The 23,775-nt window shown below is 36.5% G+C and overlaps 1 protein-coding gene across 1 annotated transcript in view; it reads right to left on the reverse strand.

Moving 5' to 3' along the window:
* COL7A1 (collagen type VII alpha 1 chain) overlaps positions 1-23,775 on the reverse strand; it is a gene marked incomplete in the record, with an annotated part of 99,157 nt that overhangs the window by 22,517 nt on the left and 52,865 nt on the right. The window contains 40 exon segments of the mRNA XM_072421206.1: positions 757-801; positions 902-973; positions 1,086-1,130; positions 1,237-1,272; positions 1,415-1,624; positions 2,015-2,131; positions 2,552-2,587; positions 3,136-3,183; positions 3,795-3,830; positions 4,365-4,400; positions 4,660-4,764; positions 5,022-5,057; positions 5,222-5,257; positions 6,650-6,694; positions 7,141-7,212; positions 7,713-7,748; positions 9,278-9,358; positions 9,911-9,946; positions 10,170-10,205; positions 11,322-11,402; positions 11,560-11,601; positions 11,809-11,844; positions 12,697-12,741; positions 13,118-13,189; positions 13,500-13,544; positions 14,191-14,307; positions 14,687-14,722; positions 15,045-15,104; positions 15,469-15,540; positions 16,331-16,363; positions 16,446-16,481; positions 17,646-17,681; positions 18,000-18,044; positions 18,918-18,953; positions 19,740-19,784; positions 20,071-20,106; positions 21,294-21,353; positions 21,568-21,639; positions 22,117-22,170; positions 23,322-23,348. Of these exon segments, the coding sequence (XP_072277307.1) occupies positions 757-801; positions 902-973; positions 1,086-1,130; positions 1,237-1,272; positions 1,415-1,624; positions 2,015-2,131; positions 2,552-2,587; positions 3,136-3,183; positions 3,795-3,830; positions 4,365-4,400; positions 4,660-4,764; positions 5,022-5,057; positions 5,222-5,257; positions 6,650-6,694; positions 7,141-7,212; positions 7,713-7,748; positions 9,278-9,358; positions 9,911-9,946; positions 10,170-10,205; positions 11,322-11,402; positions 11,560-11,601; positions 11,809-11,844; positions 12,697-12,741; positions 13,118-13,189; positions 13,500-13,544; positions 14,191-14,307; positions 14,687-14,722; positions 15,045-15,104; positions 15,469-15,540; positions 16,331-16,363; positions 16,446-16,481; positions 17,646-17,681; positions 18,000-18,044; positions 18,918-18,953; positions 19,740-19,784; positions 20,071-20,106; positions 21,294-21,353; positions 21,568-21,639; positions 22,117-22,170; positions 23,322-23,348 (2,250 nt within the window).

Genomic DNA, 23,775 nt, shown 5'->3' on the forward strand with positions numbered 1-23,775 from the left:
AGATTTACTTAGTATTTTAGCAGTTGATATACATTAATGGTCAGATATGGTTAAGCATTTTGTTTTCATAATGAACAAAGAATAGATTGGGAAGCCATATTTTCTTAACAGCTGACCATACATGGGTTGATTTCCAGCTTAGTCAAGCAACCCATTTGAATGTTGCATTACCTCAATGTTGAATTTATTCTATATTTCCAGAAGTGTTCAATAGTGGCTGCAGTTGAAAAAAAAACTTAATTTGTTGACCTTACAAGATAAGAATTTGAAAAACATTTATTGATTTCAGCTCAAGCAAAGTTTGCAGCATGTACACAAGTGCTTATCTTTATAACCAGAGATCAGTCAAACAAATATAGTTATAAATTTGCATTTTAATTGATTGCACAAAATTACCTAAAAATTGACCATACATTGGTTGTGGTGTGTTGTCATATGATCAAATATTGTAATGACGACAAACAAATCCTTAAAGAAAGGGCTTAAAATTAGCCTCCATTTTAGGAATTTGTTGTCCTCACTCCAATATTTTTACATTTGAATATCAGGAAGTGGACTTTTGGCAAATTCACACCAGTAACAGAATTATGTGACACTGACCTAACATATATAACAATAGAATACTGTATTTGGTTTTGCAATCAGCCCCTGTTGGGGAAGAGTAGGAGTATTATATAGATTATATTATTTTTACAAAGCTAACTGACCGACACCTTAGTAAAGGTCTTCTCTATAGACTTACTACTACAACCAGACCTTATCGCCTTTGGGTCCTCTCCCTCCATCTTCTCCTGGGTCTCCCTGTTGGGAAGAAAGCACAGAGCACAATCATTAAAGCTTCATTCTTAATGCACAAATGTTAAATAGTAACAATTTATTTCAAGTAAACAAACGTACTGACCCTGATTCCTTTCGGTCCTGGAAATCCTCTTTCTCCAGGAAGTCCAGCAGCGATAATTTCTACAACTTCCCCCTACAGAAAATGCAATGTAAAGACATTAAATATGAGATACAATGGGACAAAAATACATTACAAAACTTTAGTGTTCTCTTATAATAAAAATATCCAGTGATAACTTAATTACCTTGGGGCCTGGAGGTCCAATTGGTCCCCTCTGACCATCTTTTCCCTACATAAAAAAATCATATCATAAATATTATTGCAAATATTAAGTAAAATATTTGTTAATGAAAATAGATTTTTGTATGCAACACTCAATGTTCAATGTAACTTACACTCTCTCCTCGTTCCCCTTTTTCTCCTCTTTCTCCCTGAAATGTTAACATGTACATAGTAATTAAGAGAGAAAGTGAAGTTTTAATGGCATTTTACAATGCAGTAATTTGGTTAAAAAATGTGAAGTAAAATAGTGTTAGATTCTCATTTGGCCTTTCTCTGAATATGGTTACTCACCCTTTCTCCTGATTTCCCTTGCTCCCCCGATTCTCCTGCCCTACCAGGTACTCCTGGAATTCCTGGTTTTCCAGGGTCTCCTGGTGGTCCTGGTGGACCTTCAGGTCCTCTTTCTCCAATTGCTCGTCCGGTTGGCCCTTGTGGTCCTGGTTCGCCGTGGTCACCTTTGTCTCCCTTCTGGCCTCTTTCTCCAGGAAATCCAAGTGTACCCTAAGACAACAGAGATGTTTAAACCCCAACATTTCACTCATATTATTAGGAAGAGAACAACCAAAAACTTGATATATTTGGGGAGCCAACCTCTGCTTGAAGTAATTGGATGACTAAAGTCAGAATGACTACACCCTATTCAAGTTATTTGAAATTTCTCAGCAGTCAGGCAGACTTTAATCATCCAATCCAGAGCAGAGTCTTCTTTTTTTTTAAATAAATTTTATTCTTGCACATAATTATTTGCAATGTAAATGTTGCTTTTTTTCATCTCATTTACTAAGATATGTAACTAACATCCACTTTAAAGTCCAAATTCTCCCCTTCTTTGGTTCACCCGGAACCAATGATTTTCTCATTGCAAATGCAACAGGATAGTCAAATACATACCTCTCTACCTGGTGCTCCCTTCTCTCCATGATCTCCCTTATCTCCTTTAATTTTCCGCTGGCTAGAAATTCCTGAACCTTCCTCAAGTATCTCAGAGAAATCTTTTAGGACTGAAACCTGCAAAAAATTATCAAGTAAGGAAGCAAATACATAGGGTCAGAGGCAAAACAACCACTACCTGGGCACTTAATGATGGATCAGGGGCAGTTATTAGGAACTCGGAAGCTCCTTGGACTTTTTTCTTTACTTTAAGCATAAAAATGACAAAATATAGGAAAAATGTGAAAGCACTGCATATGATTCAATTATTTTGCATACACATACATACCGAAGAAAAGTTCTGCAGCATATTGACATTCTATAGGCATCCTCCAAAAATGTGGAGTTACTTTATAAATATTACTGAGCTTGCAAAGCTGCTTACAGTTGTGAATATGGGATTTTGTTTTTTAATGGTGGGATTTCTAATTTGGAGAATTCCTATTCTTTAATCATCCTTCAAATGTAAAAAAAGAAAAAAACAGAAAAGTTTTTTACCTTGATTCCCAAAATGCCAAGTGCTTTCTCCACATTCTGAAAAAAGGAGCACATTGCAAACATTAATGGATGAATCTACTGTGACATGGTTACCATGATATAAAGATACAATTCCCAAAACCCACCTGTTTTGTCTACTGGCACCTTAACAGGACCCACAACCCCAGAAATCTGTGAAAAAGATCATTCTACCTACTTACCCTTGTTGCTATTTATGGTAATAAAAGTAATTCTCTAGGTCAGTATTTCTCAACTAGGGTTCCCCCAGAGGTTGTCGGGGGTTCCTCGAGCAATGAGCAGTTTGTGCCTTTCAGGTCAGTTTAAGTGACACCAATAATCTTTTTCGCTACCTGTAAGGGTGACAATATTCCCAAAGGCTAGCATTGTAGGAGCCATTCTTTCCAATGATCAGCATCTTCTTGTACTGGGAGCGGTGGATATATTATAGCAGGGCTTTCCTGAAGACCTGAGATTGTTTTCAAGGGTCCATCCATGTTAAAAGATTGAAAAACTCTGCTCTAGTTGATAAATTTATTTAAAGTCCTTCTTTGATTAAAAAAAAAAGTTTTGCCTTTAATACTTACTGCTGTGCTTCCAGGCTCACCCTTCTGTCCTGTTTCACCGGGTCTTCCCTGTTCAAAAAAGTAACATAGGTTTGTAAGTTCCCGCTGAATCGTCATTAAAGCATAAACTATTAAAACACAATTCTAGGTATATTCCCATGGGCTAAGAAATTTGCAATTACCAACTAAAACCCACAAGATCCACCATAGATAATACACATTTAATATATACGTTACATTTGTTTCAAACACCCTAAAATGATTTTATATATCAGCAGTTGGAATCAGAGTCATGATCTGTATAACTGTCTCTGACGCCTACATGGTCAAGCCTAGGGATGAGGTTTGGGTTGAATCCCATGGTGCATTTGAGTCAAACTTCCACTATTTACTATTTCCTTTTTTTGAGAACTTATGTTTTTTCTGAAGTAAGTGAATGTTCTCCTTGGATTTGACATTTAAATTCATAATTAGTATGTGAGGCTAAACTCAAAACCTCCAGCAACCTACCAGGCTACAGGCCGCATAAAGAGCTTTGTGACTGCTCCAAAACAGTCCTCTCATCCTAAATTTCTGCAGGTAGATTTACCCAGAGCTATACTAAGGTGGCCAAACAAACAAAAATTTGCACACGGGAAAGTGTTGAATATATTAAGCAATATAGGTAACGATGTGCATACCTGTTCACCTCTTGGCCCCATCTCTCCACGGTCCCCCTACAAAAGAAATGCCTTAATATCATTCAATAAAATATTTTACATTTATAAGCTTGTTAGATATATTATTCCAAATCCACAGGCATTAATCTGCTGTAGAATTCTTAATTCTGTGCGTGTAAAAGCTTCTAGTTCTACAATGGCTTTTCGTGAGAATTTTGAGTGTACAAGTGGGAATTTCGTACCTATTTAGGCAAAATAGGCACTTGAAAGGTAAGGTACTTATTTTGGATGAGAATATCCAGCTCATAACTGTATTTGGAATGGCACAGTTGTTTATTATGTCTTTGTATTATGTAGCATTAGCCATTCCCTTTAGTGAAAACACCCAAACTCAATATTACGGAGGTGTGGCCACTAGTAACTTCAATTTTTTTCATTTTGATCTTTTTTATGATGTTACTTTCATTCTAATTAAATCCTAAATTACAAATTGTTACTTTAACGTTTTACCAAATAAATCCAAGATGTTGACAGTATGGTATTTACAATACCAGTTTATAATGGCTTAAACTTACAACATAACAACTATACCTTAGCTCCTGGGGTACCAGCTATTCCTTGAATTCCCTGTAAAGCAAAAAAAGTTACAATGAAAACAGAAAAAATAAATGTGGTGGAAAAGAGCTGACTTTCCAAGGTTCCTAGTTTATATATTAGTGGATATGATATCTGATAATGTAAAAGAAAAACAAAAGAAATACATTTTATTGCTCCACACAACAAATAATCAGATTCAGATTTTTATTCTATTTTAGACCAAAAATTATATACTGCATACAGAACTGGAATAACACTAGGTAGACAGAGAAGTAAACATACACCTCACCTGTCCTGGAGGACCAATTAACCCTGGTTGTCCAGGAACACCCGGTGGCCCAGTAGGGCCTAGTGGACCTGAGTCTCCTTGAGCTCCTTTAGCTCCATCACGACCCTGGTGGGGAAAAAAAAGTATCTTTACCATTCCTTCAATGGAATCTTTTAAATTTCTTGCATACAGGGCATTGCATTGGAATTGGAAATGCCCATTCTCGGCATGTTTACTTTGTTTTTCGTTGGTGCTAAATTTATTTCCAGTTAATAACCTTGATGGAGAATCTAAAGATCAGTCAATTAGTGTAAACATGAAAATATGATACAAAGCAAGTAAAAGAAAAAGTAATAAATAGTAATACAATAAATAAAACTTACATCTCTACCAGAAGGTCCTGATTCACCTTTGTCACCCTATTTCCAAGAAAGAGATATAAATCATTTTTTTGCAATGTCATTTAATTAAGAGCAAATACATTGCTGCATTACTGGAAATATTTGATTGGTTACACTTAATCTCCTACATAAACAAAAGCTTGATTTAAATGTTGGACTATGTATGGTCACATTTTGGTTACCTTTCTCCCATCTTCTCCAGGAGTTCCATCTTCTCCCTAAAATTTAAAACAAGGCAGAATCATATACTCTGATTAATATTAATAATGATGGCTAATAAGAGGTAAGTATCATTGACCTGGGAATGTTCTATGATCTTGGTTTGGGCCGTGGGCAAATGTCAATAATCTTTTGCTCCACAAGATGGATTTGTTTATTCCTGCACAAATCAATTGCAATGCAGGAATTTACCATAAATTAGAAAATAGTGGCTGTTGGTCTCTCGTCCTATAAGGTTATTATCTGCCAACCCCTATTGAATATAATTAACAAATTTAAAGAAAAGAGGAGAATAGAAGGGGTTTTCTTTGGCAAATGATTATATATTGTGTGTAACAAATATAGGAAGGCGATTCCTTCCAGTTAACCAATGTACATTATTTAAAAAAAACATAGTATCCATTATTTACATGTTACTATGTTGGCGGTGGGGTTATTCTGCCTATACTATACAAAATTCTTCTAGTTGTTCTATGATCTTGGTTTCACCACTAATCCAAGTGACTTCCTCAGTCCTAAAGAGGATCACTCTTACACATGGATGAATAATAAAGTGTCAATAATATTATAAAACAAATCCAAGTGAATCTTGGGCCAATGCCACTTGGGCCTTGGGCAAATGTCAATAATCTTTTGCTCCACAAGATGGATTTGTTTATTCCTGCACAAGTCAATGGCAATGCAAACCCCTGAAGGTCCAAAGGTGCTGCACTACAGATCAATGCACCTAGCATTAAATTCTAATAGATATTAGAAGTGCCTCAAACTGGTGTCAAGTTTTATGTACACAAGCCCATTGGTGAATTTTACTTCAAAACACCTAACCCAAGTTTTGAGCTCCAGTGCTCAACAACAAATGCATAACTTATGTAGAACTGTCCTCTTTCTAATGATTCTCAATCTTTAAATTCCTACATATCCCCCTGCTAATCCTGATACTGTTACAGAAATAATATTCTCATTTGTGCAATCTCATAAATGAATAAGACTTTACCTCTCATATTTTTCTACCCACTAATGCTTTTGTAATGCCGCATCTAAGAACAGGACAATTCAGACCTAAGAACTTTCCCTGCGTATTTACTTCCATGAAAGTCTATTTGACACGCCTCTATTGTACCCAACAAAACCATTCAGGTTGTAGGATGATAGGATGCATTACAGTGCCCCTGAACATGCAGAATTCTTGTGCAATTATAGGAGCGGTACAGAGACGCCTCTTAACCATCCGTCAGAACTGTTCACCATTTTTGTCCCTGGTTTTAGAGCAAATAGACTCTAGAGAAAAGGTCTTGTCACTTGTGCACAACACCAATAGCAATAGTTGGAGATAAATATAAAAAAAAAAAACTTTATGAATTTTAACATATAGCTATAGAGTGATTACTTACATTTTTACCATTCAGACCAGGTTTGCCATCTTCTCCAGGTTTACCCTTGAAGATGAAAAATTGAAAATACCCATATAAATGTATTATTCACTTTAAAGTAAACAATATAAGCAATTTAAAGAATTTAAAAGACACAATTTACCTTCCATGTGGTCTAGCGATGTGCTGAATTCTGCAACATCGTTTTATCTCCTTTTGCCGTATGGACCACCATCTGAAGTTCTGCCATCATCCTCTTCTCTACCCGCAATGTACAGCACCAAGCTCTTCACCATTCATCAGGGGGGTTACACTGCAGGGAGCAGGCCTTCCAGTTTCCAATGGCTCCCATTAAAAATGCTTACCATTGTGTTCATTACCAACTACTGAGCCTTGATGTTAAAGAACACAACAAAAAGCATTTCCATTGTTTAACTTGATAAATGGTGATGAGTTGGGCGCTGTACACAGAAACTATCCCATAAAACAGAACCATGCAGCAAACTGCTTACCGCTACCCCTGGAGGACCTGCTGGTCCAACTGGGCCTGGAGGTCCTTGTTCTCCCCGAAGTCCTGGAAGTCCCTAAAATTGGAAAACATTTGATAAATGGGTTAATGCTACAACACAATGCTATATTTCAAGGGTAATGTTGGCTTTATATAGGACTCTTTCCAAGTAAAATTAGGTTTTCTTTTTATATTGGCACATATATTGGAACTTGCTTTAAAACGTCTATGTAGCACTCTTGCTTAAAATGCCTACATGGCCTACATGCAAGAGATCATTGAACAGAAGTTTGGCTTTCTTTCCCAAATCCATTAGAAACAAACAATTGCCCAAATACACAATTCCAGTGACTCCATTATGTATGGAATAAATTCCCTTTCCTTTGTTGTCACCAGTGCTCTTCCAGTAATTGTGTTCTGGACCTCCATCAATAATATCACTGGGGCTTAAGATATCTGGAAAGTAAATAATGTTTCCAGTTCTCTGGAGATGCTGGGACTTCCAAATATTTGAGGGTGTCAGGGGATACAGCTTATCCAATCACATTTAATTTTAATTTACATTGATATACTTACATCTCTCCCAGGCTCGCCTTGTTTTCCTGCGTCACCCTAAAAGAAATTGTAACATAAAGAGTTAAGGACCAGACATGGCAACATTTTCTATTTATTTTCGACAACATTTTTTCTCCTTATTCTGTGCATCTTATTTTATATACACCTGTGCAAAATATTATTAAACTGATGTATACATATCCAAGTATACAAGGTATATTCAAGTCAATATAATAAACTCTTTTTCAAAATGGCATAAATGAAAGAATAAACAATGATCAGGTGATTTGGAAAGTTTCTTTTTTGCAAAATTTCGGATGCGAAAATTGTATTTTTGCAAGGGGTGAAATTTATGCAAAAATGTGGAAAAGCTGTGTTGCAAAAATGTGTCTAGAGCACCTATTTCCTCTAGTTTTAGTTTTTTTTGTCCATTTAATATTCTATTCGATCTTAAGAGTAGTGAAGGATTTACCATAAATTAGAAAATAGTGGGTGTTGGTCTCTCGTCCTATAAGGATATTATCTGCCAACCCCTATTGAATATAATTAACAAATTTAAAGAAAAGAGGAGAATAGCAGGGGTTTTCTTTGGCAAATGATTATATATTGTGTGTAACAAATATAGCAAGGCGATTCCTTCCAGTTAAACAATGTACATTATTTAAAAAAACATAGTATCCATTATTTACATGTTACTATGTTGGCGGTGGGGTTATTCTGCCTATACAATACAAAATTCTTCTAGTTTAGTCCTCTGTTCCAGTGGGTGGAATATCATAGTAAAAAGTTACAGATGAAGTTGGGGTTGTCTCTTTCCCAATGCGTTTCACCAATAGGCTTTCTCAAGGTGGGTAGAGACTGGTAAGTTATTTGAGAAAGAAGAGTGGATGGTGGAGAAAAAACAAAATATAGTAACCGTAGAGTGTCCATACTATTAGGACCAAAATTTGATCCCAAGTGAAAAAATATATACATAGAGGTCTGTCCGGAACCTGCTGCACTGCCAACTGTCTGCTCTACGTTCAGATTCCTTCTAAACTCCTTTAGAATTTTAGAAGGGGCAGTCAGCGATACAGTGGGCTGTAAAAGGGTTCAGCATTTTTCTTTTTAACATCTGATGTAGATTCCCAAGAAAATAGCCTCAGACAGCCCTTATATTTTTTTCCAATACATTTTCTATAAAATACACCCCTTTCACAAAAATATTGTCTAAAATTAATTTCTCGATTATACTGATTAATAATAATAATAATATATATAAAGTGATAAATATATTCATGGAGTAATCAGCCAATCTCTAGAATAAATATATAAGGAACTAAAAATAAATAATCAATAGGAAACATTTAATATGTATTGAAAACAGGAAAAAACAAACATAAAATACATACATAAGTAATATTTAATAAATAAAATAATCTCAAGACCTCGCCTTTGGGATTTGGCTTTATATACTTTTAAAAATCTACCTAACTCAACCCCATTGTTTTTAGTATTTATGCAGACAGACCCCACTGATACCCCAGGCTTAGAACTACCCTACATTGTGAGGTTTGAGTTGAGAAGTATAGGATTTTTTCACCCACCCTCAGTCCCGTTGGTCCTGGCTGCCCAGGTTTCCCATCAAGTCCATTTCTTCCATCACTTCCTGGAGGTCCACGATCTCCCTAAAAGAAACAATAAAAAATATCTTATTGGCTATTTACATGATCAGAGTTGGCAGAGGTCATCTGTCATTGCTGGAAAACGCTGCTCATAGCTCCAGCCAATGCACTTCATGCCACTGGGAATCTGGATGTCATTTGCACAGGATCCGGTGGAATGAAGGACACCAGCGGGGCTCCAATCCCAACACAAGGTTGCAAATAACCATTATTTAGATTATAATCAATTCACATTTATTATTATTATACCATTTCTTCTTCTAATAGTGATTTAAGAAAAGGAAAAAGAACTTCCCAAATTTGTACATCATTTCTTAATGTAAGCAAATTTTTGCAATATTTTATAATATTGGGCTATGCAGTTAATTGTTAATCCTTATTACTAATTTTAAGTTCAGAACCTGAACTGAATTCCTGGAAACACTGCTTCAGCCAAATGCAGGTAGTCTCATTGGGAATTCTTCTTGATGCCAATATTACCCAAAATAATCATTAGGTACACACTCACAAACCCCCCTGTAGATGCCTTTTGGCAGTAAATATTATCCTGCTCACCTTATCGCCAGGAGCCCCACGATCTCCAGGGTCCCCCTAAAAAGCAAGGAAATTTTGACATTGCAAATATATCATGGAATTTAAATTTAACATTTTTAACTGTTTTTTTATTTATCCATTGAAGTTTTTTATATTTTTAAATTATACAATTATTTCTGGGTCTCTGATCTTGCCCATTTTTTGCAGCAACTTTATGACATTTTCTTTTTAAAAAATCAGCGATTTGAGGTGATTCATCCAAAAAATTAATCAAACTCACCCGATTTCCTGGAGGTCCCCTGGGTCCTTCAATACCCTAAATGAAAAAAAAAGAATTAAATTATTGGACTTTGATTTGATGCCCAATGCTGAGTATACCGTTCAATTTTGTTAATTTTCCATTATTATTTTCAAACTTATATATATTTCCAATAACCAAATCATATAATATTTAACTGCCATAGGTAGTCACTACCATCAGGTGTTTTTCCCCCAAATTACCTAAACTTTTACCCCAAATGTACACATTTTTCACATTGGTTTTAATGAAACTATCAAGTTTTATCAATGTTTTTTCTATTTATTTCTAATTTAATCCAATGTGAATAGCACATGCATTTTTGGTAAAAGGTGGGTAACTCATATTTAAAAATATTTACAAAATTCTATCTAGAATGTTTATACCCAACTAATTAATGAGTTTGCATCCAGCTTGGGTTATGGTTAAAAGTGGTCCTTCCGCTAAGATGAAAAGTCACCTTACGCCTTCTGTCCCCCCTTCCCTTCCCAAAATGAACCATACCTAAATATGTATTTACTGTACCCTCATACCCTGCCCATAGCACCTAGGTGAGACTGACAATACTGTCCTTCCAGCTAGTGGATTTCAGGGATGCAAAAATCTAACCAGAAGGAAATTTTGGAATGGACTTCTCTGCTCTGCTTTGCACAAGAACATTCTACATGAGAAGCCACGTGGGATAGCTCGATCATAGAGCAGGTCTAAATCTCCTCTTAGGATGCCTTCTATTAGAAAAGCCTCTATGATCACAACTTCACTTTGTTGTTGAAGGCTTTGCCTAGTGACGTCAGGTACAAGCCCTACCGTGCAGCAGAATCCAACACATCTGCAAGTGACCAAACAAGAAATTTCCCCAGTGACTGCAGAAAAAAGCAACAAAACCCCTACAAATTCTCAATTTTTACCCCTGCTTATTCCAAAACTGAAAAAAGGCTTTGCCTGGTGATATGCTTTAAATGTTAACATTCCTGTTTTGAATTAAGTTCTTACAAATGTTATTTTACAGCACAAACTGGCTTCCAGAAGCATAGCGCTGCCATTTTTTTTTATCCTAATGGTATTTTCCAAGCATAATTGGTTGTTTATAGGACCATCAAAATGATCACTGAGATTATTGAATGTCATATTTACCCTCTCTCCAGGGAGACCACTCTGACCAGATTCACCCTTCTGACCTTTCATCCCATGTTCTCCAGGGTCTCCGTCATCTCCCTAAAAAAAAATGGGTAAAAGTGAGTGTCTGGAAGACATGCTAACAATTAAAATATAAAATAAGGATAAAAAATATTTAAAATATTTATGAAATCCTACTTTTGTTTCAAGAAACTTTAGAGGGAATATTTTCACCCCCTAATATATGGCTATTTACCTTATCTCCTTTCAGCCCAGCAACTAAAGCATCCACAGAAGGCTTGAAGAAATAAATATAATATATTTAGAAACAGCCAAGACTATATACCAGCTTTAAAAAAATGATAATAAAGTAAAAATGACAACTACATGATATTAATAACACAAAGAACACAGTAACCTGGTAGACATAATCATAATAGAAAAGATCCAGAAAGAGATTGTGTTATGGTCTAAATAGCTTTAAATGTGAATAAACCAATCTTACTGATTTCCCCGGTGGTCCTTGTGGTCCCTGAGGGCCCTGAGGGTGCAAAAAACATTATTTGCTGATTAGTAAAAAATCCAGCTATACACTGTGCAGTTTCTTTGTACAATTTTTTTAGAACTAAGTCGTATGGAAGTATTACAGATTAGAAACTGATTCAACAGGTTTTTTAAGGGGCCTCTAATAATAAAAAAATTGTGCTTTTTGGTTGGAATTCTGCAGGCACGATCAAGTACAAAAGGCATAAAACACTCTACTCTAAAGCATCTTCAACTTTTTAAAAATGTTAAGGGTATGTGTTATGCTGGGTTGGGAAAGGATATGATATGACTACTGTATTGCTGCAGCTCTTCATGTGCAAGGTAGAAAAAATGCACCCAAAAAACTAAAGACCCATTGATTCTCCCAGATTTCTCTCTCTGAGCCTTTACAATCAAATTGTAATTTGCATTGCAGCTTTATGATGACCATACATATTGGAGATTGTTTAGACATGGGGGGCTAATGCAACTATTGACAGTTTCTGGGTCACCTGACCAATCATATTTATGCTTATATAATCGAGAAGTTCAGTGAGAGAGATACCATACCCTGATTGGTCATTTTCTTGACTACAGGTCTACAATGCCTATAGGTGCTCACACTAATAAACAACAGCAGATTCTATTTAGATTATCCATCGGAGTATAGAAAACTTGACAGCCTGGCTTACTGATTACCCTGCAATATTGCTCAATGATTGAGTTGCAGTCATATCCATGAGGTTGGATCACAGTGTATAAATGTTTTAGGTTAAGACTCACTTTTAATTAACCAATGTAACCTACAACAAGATATTACATTCCCAATGTTTTGCCAATACAGGCCTTTTTGGGATGAAATACGTACCGTGTCACCGCGTTCACCTTTACTACCAGGCTGTCCAGGGCTTCCCTTGGAAAACGAAGAACATAAAGATGGTGATTTGTTATTGAAACTTCCTAAATGTCTCTGGAATAATACTGCCAAGTAAAAATGTATAATTAAATATAAACTGATAATAAAGATAATCTGACATAAAGAAAAGAGCCATTGGGTATAAACCACCATGCTGGCAAATAATAGATGTTCCTGGCTTTTAATGAGAGACCTAAAGTTTCCCAGTGGAAATACTTTCCCAACATAGTTTACGTGCAAACCCTCATGATAAAAGGAACATTAGAGTGTGAGCTTTTCTGGCTCAGTGTTCTCTGTTTGCTTTATACAAATGTGAAATTATTTTCGTAAAAATGATATAATACATATAACACAAGATTTTTTATATACTTACATTCCTTCCATCTTCTCCTGGCTCCCCTGGGTCTCCCTTTTCTCCTGAGATGCCTCTCATCCCTGGAGGACCCTGGAAAAAAATACCATGTCTTATTTGATGGAAACATAAAATAATGCCCAAACTAAAGTCTATTGGATAACCATCATATTAAAGAATGAATGAAACATTTGCAATATTGCATTCAAACCTCTGGGAAGAGGAATCAAACTATTGAGCTTTGGGTCTAGATGTTCCCTAGTAGCTCCTAATATTGGAATAAATCATTCTAGGACAGCAGATCTTTCCTAACTTCAATCATGAGAGAGAATCCAATGTTATCGGTTTTGGATTCCTAAGTTTTTGTTTAATAAAGCAGTTATATTGTAATGTTGGTTCTTACCCTTAGACCCCTCTCTCCAGGACTTCCTGGGGTTCCAGATTCACCCTGGAAATGAGAGAAACAATGAAAAAATAGTAAGCCCTTTACTAAAAATATGCAAAGACTTTATGTTCTTTTAAAACCCTAAAATCATTGTGTTTGTAATACCAATACCTAAATAATACGACAACTTTTTCCTCCTTCAGTTTCACCATTCAGTTTGATTTAAGTAATATTTGCTATACTTGTAAGCAATGGAAAAGTTTGACAATGCAAGCTTACAATTTAATGGGATGAAAGTTAAAAGAAGAGGTTATGGGAATAAAAGGCTTTGTATTAGGTGACACTAAATCTTTTCAAGCAGTGGAAGAGGAAGCAGTGCTGGATCAGCGACAGAAGATAATATCTTGCATCAGATTAGAGGATTATCTAAAGAGTTTTTAGGTGATTTACATGATTTGAAGAGTTGGTGAGCACCCAATTCCAGAGATAGAAGGAAGTTTGTGGGAAGACCAAATTGTAGGATAGGGAAGTGAACCAAAGGAGAAAGTAATTTGATTGCACTTAAAGAAAAGGCCTGGAAATTAGGAAATGTATGGATGGGACAAATTGGAGTGCTTTGTAGGTAATACTTGTAAACTGTAAACTGAATGTGATTGGCAAATTGGAGACAGAAATTGAAAAGCAGCATTTTAGAGAAGTGAAAGCTTACCGGAGTACCGTCGTTTCCTTTCTCTCCTCTTTCTCCTTCCTTACCACGAGGTCCAGCTGGTCCTGGTGGACCAGATTTTCCAGGTTCTCCATTCTGTCCTGGGTCTCCAGGGTCTCCCTGGGTTAACAACCACATTATTGGTTTGTGTTCGAAAAGGGCTATACAACAGCACCAGCAAATAACTCAATCTAACATTCACCCAATATTTACTACAGGTGAATCTTCCAGCTTTATGACAATGCTTAATTTGCTACTTGTGAATGTTCTGTGAAACTCACTTTTATTGCATTTTAAATATATTCACTGTAGGTACCAACAAAAGCATGAAAAGTAATTTTATGGAGGGGTATCCAAGAGATCTGGATTTTAGGTATCTGATAAAATAGAATCAATAACCTAGTAAAATTAGTGAAGAATTTGAATAAAGATGATATATATTAAATTAGGAACATTTTTAAATCATAATTATATATTTTCTATACACAAGTAGACCTACCTTTGCACCTGCCCTTCCAACTAGACCCATAGGACCCTAAAGTAAAATAGAAACATTATATTAAATACTTCTGTTCGAAATTTTCAAAGCAAAGCTATTCAAAAAATTTCCATTTTGAGATATGATTTCCAGAAATGGTTCACAAACATGGTTATTCAAATGCAAAGCACAAACTATGGGGAACCTTTAGCTACAGATCAGCAGTCCTTTATGTTTCTCTTGACTGATGAAAGGTATGATGGGTAACTAATGGATGCAGCTTCATTTACCGGTACTTTCCAATCCATTCTGAAACACCAGCAATTTAACCATTACAACATCATAGGAGTGAGATGGAGAAAATGCACTGTAGACTTACCCTCTCTCCTGGTTCACCTTTGGCTCCTGGCTGACCAGGATTACCAAAGCCTTGAGCACCCTAGTCATAAAAAAAGAACACTCAGGTAAAGAAGCATGACCTTAATTATCATGTTTATATCATGCTGTATATAGAGCTCATTTTAGATAACAATTTTTTTTTGTCTGCTGATAAGTCGACATTCTTCCTTCCTGATATGAACCAAATAAACGATTTTACATTTTTTTATATGGCTTATGATCAAACTAGTTGTAGTATATGTGTTACTATTAAACTAAGATAGGTGATGGATTTTAAGTTCCTCTGGGGCACAGACTAATTTAATTGTTTTCAGGATTTCTAAAAAACACATGTAACAGAATTGTGTTACTTTGTAAAACTTTTGGACACTATGTTAACAGGGACAATACAAGTCAGTACTCACCCTTTCTCCTTTCTCTCCTGGTTCTCCTCTGGAGCCTTTTGGCCCCTCTGGTCCTTGAAAACCTCGATCACCCTGTTGGTAAATACAAGAAAGATACCAATATTGTTTCCTAAGTACAGTTGCACTCTTCTCTGTAACCCTAAATTGGAAAGTTTTTCAGCCCCCCCCCCCCCCCCTTCCCCTTGATATTGAGCCATATCTAATCTTTAAGCTCCACTCAGCTTTTAATTTAACTAAACTTTTCAGTTGCTGATACCCCAGATTTCCTAGCAAGTTACTAGAGAAGTCTTGTGCAGCCATGTGTTCTCATGGCAACAAACATTTTGTAACCTTCCCAAATTTCTTTTTACTGCAAATCCCATTGAAGTCACTGAGAATCCTAACCAGGTTGGCAGCATTAAATAATGCACAATTGAGCAAAACAGTTTGAGAAGGTTCTGGTAGCTCTGCCTGGTGATATGATGGGGTCAAAAACAGCTTGAGCCTTAATTTTTTAAAAATTCCACCAGGGATACTATGATACATGGGTGGGACCTAGTGGGAGTCCAACATGGGTTATTGGAGCATTTGGTTTCCTTTACAGGAAATCTTTTGGGAGCAAAAACTGCCAAAAATAAACCTAAAATTTGGATTTATATTGGGACATTGAAATCTGTCTTTATTATTGTATGATCTTCAGGGTAAACAGCAGTTAAGGATCTATAGCAGTTGATTTTCTAAAGAAATATATATATATTTATATATATATATATATATATATATATATATATATATATTCTAATGCATTTTTGTTATCATTTAAAAAATCATTTGGTAAATATAGATTGTGTGCATACGAAGCCTAAAATCTGTTTTTTCTTACCTTATCACCTTTCATCCCTGGTGCTACGGAGATCTGTAAAATGTACAGAAAACATCAGTAAGAGATGGTGATAAGCATTACAATACTGTAGAGTGAAATGACTGTATTTACTCACCACTCGGCCTGGCTCGCCGGGAGCCCCCTGGTCACCCTAAATTTGCACCCAAAGGAAGATACACACAGTGAGAAGTGTTTGAGACAGTCATTCAGCACTTTAATCTTCACCAACCCTAAAACTCACACAACACATGAGATTCTAATTAAAACTGTCAGAATACAACAGATTCAATGTTACCAGGGAGACTGCGTGACCTGTTCTCTAATACTTTGATTTATTTTCTTCTTATCTGTTCTCCAACAAGTAGGGTTCAAGATGTGCTTCAGCTTGTTGAAATTATTCTATAATAACTGTTTTCAAATCATATCTAAAACCAATCTAAATACCTTGTTTTCTTAAATCATATATATCTGGAGCTGGGGGTGATTGTGCTGTGGATTCAGAAAATGATAAGTCGGTTTTGGCCACAAGGTTGCTTTTCCTCCTTTGGAGGAAGAACCACAACATAGCCTAAGCTGCGCACAAACAGGTTTACCTGCGGTATAGTTTGCCACTCCTGTGCACTCAGCATCAGCTTCCTATGGAAGTGCCAATGGGTGAGACATTCCTGATTTTGGGGACTAAACCCCCCACCCACCATTTCTCTTCTGAATCAGAGTGCCATAGTCACCGATGCATTTCTTTCTATTTGTTTTCTCACAATCCAGTGATTGGTTTGGCACCTAATTACCGAACTATTCCTAGAGTGCACATAATGGATCCATAAAAAGAAGTTGTTATGGGTGCAATAGTGCTCAGCTAATACACTAAGAGTCCCATTGGTGCTCAGCTAAAACACTGATGGTGCACTGGTGCTCTGCAGAAACACGAGCGATACATGGATGCTGAAAGCTAATTCTAAAAGTGCATTGGTGGTTAGTGAAGTTGGGTGCAAGGGAAAACGTATTTCTTTGCACAATGGGTCCTTTTAAACTAGTATTTGCTCCAGCTATCCATCATGCAATAATGGTGATCAGGTGTCAGAACTAAAAGAATACCATCAGGCTGATACCAATCTTCCTGGAAGAGTGGCCAGTGGCCAACCCCCTGAGGACCCACGCCCCCGGATTGTTGCAGAACATTTTTGTACCATTTACAGCCATAAGTTACCACTATATAAATAAAAGAATTAAGTGCTTATATGAAATCTCTGTGCTCATCAAAGAAAAAGCTAAATAGGATAAAGAGTAAATATTATCTTGCAAATAAGTTACTTACCTTTTCACCTCTGAGACCTTGTTGCCCTATAGGTCCCTGTGAAGAAAAGTGCACAAAAAGTTACTAGTAGGTTCTGAGCCCAGTTTCTTGTCAATTGAATTGTTCTCGACCTCTTTAACATAGAGGAACCCTTGAAAAAACAGGTCTTAGGGAACCCCTGCTATAATTACTATATTCATAGATCACAGTACTGGTTGGGAAACACTGTTCTAGGTTTAAATTTGTAACAGAAATTACAATCACAATATAATATGTGGCTCAGTCTAAAGACAGATGAAACTGACCTGAATAGTAGTAAAATAATTCCTGAATGACTATTTTTGTTAAAATAAATATTAGCAACAAGAGACTTACTGCAGGTCCTGGTGATCCTGGTTGACCATTTTGCCCCGGAGTTCCCTAAAATGTAACAATAGCATACATAACTTTTCTCATGGCTAGTGATAGAAGATTCTTTGACCATATTAGTAAAAAAAAAAAAAACATATGAAACGATTGGTATAAAACAACCAACCTAAAAGTTGATTACCATCCATGTGGTACAGTGTGCTGTGCATTGTGCTGCTGTGCATTGTCCCTCAGCTAAATTCCTCCTAAAAAATAGTAGTGCTTTTCCTGTGCCTAGGAACTCCCGTACTTTTAGCTTCTTAGCTGTATAGCAACAGTGTGAGATTCTATAAGGCACTGCTACCTTTGACTTCCAATATTTCCCAGATTTGGATTGAGATTTAGAGATGTTTGCACTGTGCTGCTCACTGTTCTCCTTGCTGGACAGGAAGGTGTACCTAAGGACTTGCAATACAAGAATCTCCCTGCTTCTGCTTCATGCATTCTGCGGATCAATACTTTCTAAACCTCTACTGCTGCCTCTTGATCTTTACCACAACAGTCATTAAGGGGGCTACTTCTACACAAGAAAGCAAAGTCCAGCCTCTACTAAGATGTCTGCCTCAATGGAGAAACACATTGCAGAACAAGGAATTGGGAGTCAGTATTGTGGAAAATACAAGCTGCAGGGAGAGCAAGGGCCAATTCTGGTGACTAATCCCTTTATCCACTCTCTTTATTTTTAGACACATTTTATGTAATCTCTAAATAAAGTTTAAAAAAGAAGTTTACAGTTTATTATTCACTATGCTTTAGACTAGTTTATCCATAGAGAACGTGCACATTTTGTTTCAATGATCTTCTTTCATACATTTTCAGCCATGGCCTATCTAAAGATGTCCCATGTATATAGATAAGAAGATAAGGTGAATACATTTTACTGACCTTGAGACCTTGGAAACCTTGAGGACCACGTTCACCCTGTAAAAATGAAACGGGTAATAAATCTTCTGCTTAAATGTATCACTCTGTAACCTCATGCAGTATGGTGGCGTGGGCATTACCTAAAGTGTAATTACAGTCAATTTTTTTTAATGCCATTGCTTTAATATGTTCTGTGTTCTGTAAGAATCTTCATCTATTCTGGTGAAAAAAAATGGAAATATCACCCTAACTATACCTGTATTGAATGTGCAGGACTGTAGGGAGTGCTCGTTAGTCTACATTGATGACATCATCTCTCCTTTCCTGATTCGTGTGAATTGTGATTTTGCATTCCCTAACAATTCACTGTCATAGCACAGCCTAGAGAGCTGTCATCCAATAGAATGTGTCTTCTGACAGCCTTATACTTACAAATCCAGCAAAGTTTAAACTGTTTGGCCTTCATGAGCATTTGTGCCACGGTCTCCAGACAATACTTTTATGAGTTTCACCATATATGCCATGGATCACATCCATCGATAAATACAAAAAGAGTGTGGTGTGCATGAGCTGACCCAGCATATAAGATTTTGAAAACATGATTAAGTGTAGAAGCAATGTAATTAAACAATATAAATCTTACTAATTCATGAACGTGTGCACTTTAAGGATAAATCTACAATTCCTAAACTGTTCTTGGTGAAGCAGAATAATATTAAAATATAATGTGTAATTGTACGAGAGCTGAACATCTGGAACTAACAACCCTTCTGGCATTTATGTGTGGTCACTTGTTAGGAATTAAATTTTTAAAACATATTTATCAATTGTTCTTTTAGTCACCTTGATTCCAGGTTCACCATCCTGGCCAGGCAGTCCTCGGTCACCCTGTTGGCAAACAAAGAAGTAAAAGATTAAAGTTATAGGATTTACAGAGGTGCCACTCTGCTTCTAAAGCTGCAATTTAGTGTTACCAACAGATTTGTAGAGACCCTGCTTAGTTACACTGGAATATATAATATATATATAATAATAAAAAATATAATATATATATATATTATATTTATATATAAATATATATAATATATTTATATATATAATTAAAAAAAATTATATATGTATATAAACATTAACAGATAAAATGTGAAAATGAAGAAATGAGTGCTGGTCTTACTTTTGCTCCTTGTTCACCAGGAGGGCCCCTGGGTCCCTAAAGAATACAAAAGACACAACAAATATTAGTCATCACACAAAGCATTTGGGGTTCATTATTTCATGGAAGAAAGTACTATGTAAAGTACCCTCTAAGGGTACTTTACATACCAACCTATACCAACTTATACCAACCTGGATATGATATCTGACATGGGGCTAATTTACTAAAGCTCTCCAAGGCTGGAGAGGATTCATTTTCATCAGTGAAGCTGGGTGATCCAGCAAACCTGGAATACATTTAGTACAGGATTCAAAACATTTGCTATCACTGATGGAAGTGTATCCTCTCAAGCCTTGGAGAGCTTTAATAAATCAGGCTCAATGTGCAGTTAAGGATTGGGTGTTTTATGGCTACTAAGCAGGCGAGGACAGGGAACATGGGCATAATATTTGGGTTCTTGGCGGTTTTTGTGATATACCTTATCAATCAAAAAATCAGAATAGCAAAGATAGTTGGTGCTGAAAGACTTCTCTTTGCCTAGTACAGTAACTGCAGGTCTTAGTTGAGTAGTTATGTAGTCTCCACATAGGGCTACCAGCTGAACATATTTTATTATTATGGAAAAGAAGTCCCCCAACTAAGCACTTCCCCTGCAAATAGAATAGATGACATGCAGTCACTACTCCCTTCTGCGATTTTCAAATTTGTTGTTGACTGATCCTTCCATCTTTCCCATCAAGAATAGGACGAAATTGACTTAGCTATGTCAGTACATCTGGATCAGCTGGACCAACTGGTGGAAAATCCCAGGACTGCAAATGTCTTTCCAAATCCCCATCCATCATTCACCAAGAGGCATCTACCAGTCAATAGTGTACTTTAGTTATTAGCTTGCCCATGGGTCAAAGTGTTTTTTAGTATTGCATAGATCCTCATTTTCCTTTGATAAGAAACCTTCCATTGAAGACACCTACAGAATTGTCCCTTAAATGGGGACTAGTACTATGACTATGATTTTTTGCAGCTTGTACTTTCTATCCATGTAAAAAATGCCACTCCCCATTACCCTATTTTTTGTATGGCCTTCAAAAGGACAGGAGGTGAGGGAAAATAACCTGACACAGTATATCATCTCTTCCAGATTTTATGCCAAACCAAAAATTGGCTGGTGTTTGACCTCAGCACAGATTCTGGAAATCACATTGAGTTAGACGTTTTAGGGAATATTGATTGGAACTCACTCGATCACCTGGATCTCCAGCACGTCCTGCCGGACCTGGGAAACCTTCGCCCGTCTCACCCTGAGGAAAAAAACAGTGTAAATGTTTGGCTTTTTAATGTTACAATGTTCAATGACTCTTAAAGTGATTGCCCGGTTTTCATGTTCTCTGTCCAGTTCAATCAATGCAAAGACAGACCACCAAACTAAACAATGTCACCAGATCAGAGGATCATTCACTAGTTGTCTGGTTTTGGTTTGACAGCTCCCAGAATGCTCCAAAGGTGTTCGCTTACCTTGTCACCTTTTTGCCCTTGTGTTCCAGCTGGTCCTCGTAGGCCTGGTGCCCCATTAAGACCAGGTGGGCCCTGAAAAGAAAAAAGATAATCCACAAATGATCCACTTTGCTGTCAATGGTATGAAAAAGCTCCCTAATATCCTGCCTATAAAAGACCAAACAAAAGAGGTTTTGTATGTAATGCATGCCAACAACAACATGTACGGGTGCCCATGTTCAGGTCTAGATTTTGGGTCTATGCCCACAAGCTTTGTGCTTGTGTTGAATGCATCAGTTCAGATGTTTCTGATTTTTTTTTCAGAATGTATTTAACCTGCAGTTTATCTCCTTTTGATCTACTAGCTGGTTTTGTATTCCAATAGACCTGTATGGGTGAGTTTGCATTTGTTGCACAATTAATCCACTGAATTCTAGATAACTGTAAGAAAAGTCATAACATGACAAGCAAGTTAATGATTTATATAACTTTTTTATTTTTTTATTTTTAAGGCTGTGGAGTATTGTGTGCATTTTTCATTAATAACACTGTATATATAAGGCCACTTACTGGACTACCGGGTTCTCCTTTGACTGCAACTCCATTGACAAGTCCTGGAAGTCCCTGGAGAAAAGACACAAGAATTGTTGCTTTGAGAACATTTTACATCCATAATATGGCTGAACTTCAGCCATAAATTTGTCAAACACATACTGTATATCAATGACTATAGGAGTGGTAAAAACAGGGTAAAACAGGGAGTTACATAAGAAACATAATCATCACCATTGATGTCAGTGGGAGTAAAATAAGCCTTATCATTGGCATCAATAGGAATGAAATAAGCCCCATTATTAGCAAATAGAAAATATTTAGAAATAAAATAGAAATAAAATAGACCCCATTGCTGGCATTCATAGGAATTTAATAGACCATTGGTGTCAGAGGAAGCAAAATAAGTCCCATTGTTAGGGTCAGTGGAAATGTAAATGGTGGTTAAACCAGTGTGCAATGTTGGCTTACTGCAAGACAGTGTCCAAAATCTTTGTATCTGCCCTGCTGGATTCTGAGACTAAGCAGTGGGAGCTAATGCAAGCCTAAGGTGGGTTCTTACCTGAACTTGGTAAGAGGAATGCATTTTAAGACCCTGCAAATCCAACAGATGCCTCAACAAGCCAAACCACCCAAATACCCCTATTATATTACAAAGCTCACAGGCTGAATATTTGCCCCTTACACCTTATTTACAATTAATAAAACTTCTCCTAGCCACCACTTAGCCATTAATCAAGCATGTACCATATGCTATCCCAGCTGTTATCCTTTACATATAAACCTCCCTGAAACCCAATCAAGTAATCCCTTTGCACATGTTTCCATCCCCTTTGCTCCTTATGTATCTTTCTATGGTTTAGGAACACCGAACCCATTTTAACCTATCAAATATTGGCACTGTATGTTTTTGGTGCACAATCCCCATCATCTGTACATAATACATGCTTGAATATTGGATATAATAATAATTTAACATTGTGTAATTTGATAATGAAACAAGAGGCAAAGGGTCATCATTCTCCTAAAACATTGCTGTCTTAGATGGGACACACATGGCCTTTCCACAGAGCTAAGCTATGCAACATCCCTCCTCCCATTGTAAGTGTCCCTTTCATGGACTTCCTAGTTATGGTTGATATTATTACAAGAACTAGATATTTTAGCTCAACAGCCAGCATGAACTTAACAGTATGGCAAAAAATAAAAGAAAATGCACTTACTCTCTCACCTCGTTCTCCTTTCTCTCCCTGGAAGACAAAAACACAAAGTACACACTTGAAACATTGGCTATGTATGTGTTAGTATTACAGATGGGAAGGCATTCAATTGAGATTAGATTGGTCTTTAATAGTGAAGTTTCTGTTAAGGAAGTACAGCAGTATCTAAATGTTTGAATATACCCAAATCTTCTTCTGATGGGGAAGTCTGGATCAAGTAATTTAAATGAAACCATGAGAGAAGCTTAAAGGCCATCACTTTTAATATTATTAATATTAAGCTGTATTTATATAGCACCAACATATTACACAGCGCTGTACTTTAAATAGGGGTTACAAATGACAGACAGGTACACAGGAAAGTGACACAGGAGGAGGAAAGGTCCCTGCCCAGAAGTTGTTACAATCTAAAAGGTGGGGGAAGTATCACACAATAGGAGGGAAGATATTGAATGGT

Source organism: Pyxicephalus adspersus, chromosome 8, assembly GCF_032062135.1.
Source record: "Pyxicephalus adspersus chromosome 8, UCB_Pads_2.0, whole genome shotgun sequence".
Taxonomy (NCBI): Eukaryota; Metazoa; Chordata; class Amphibia; order Anura; family Pyxicephalidae; genus Pyxicephalus; species Pyxicephalus adspersus.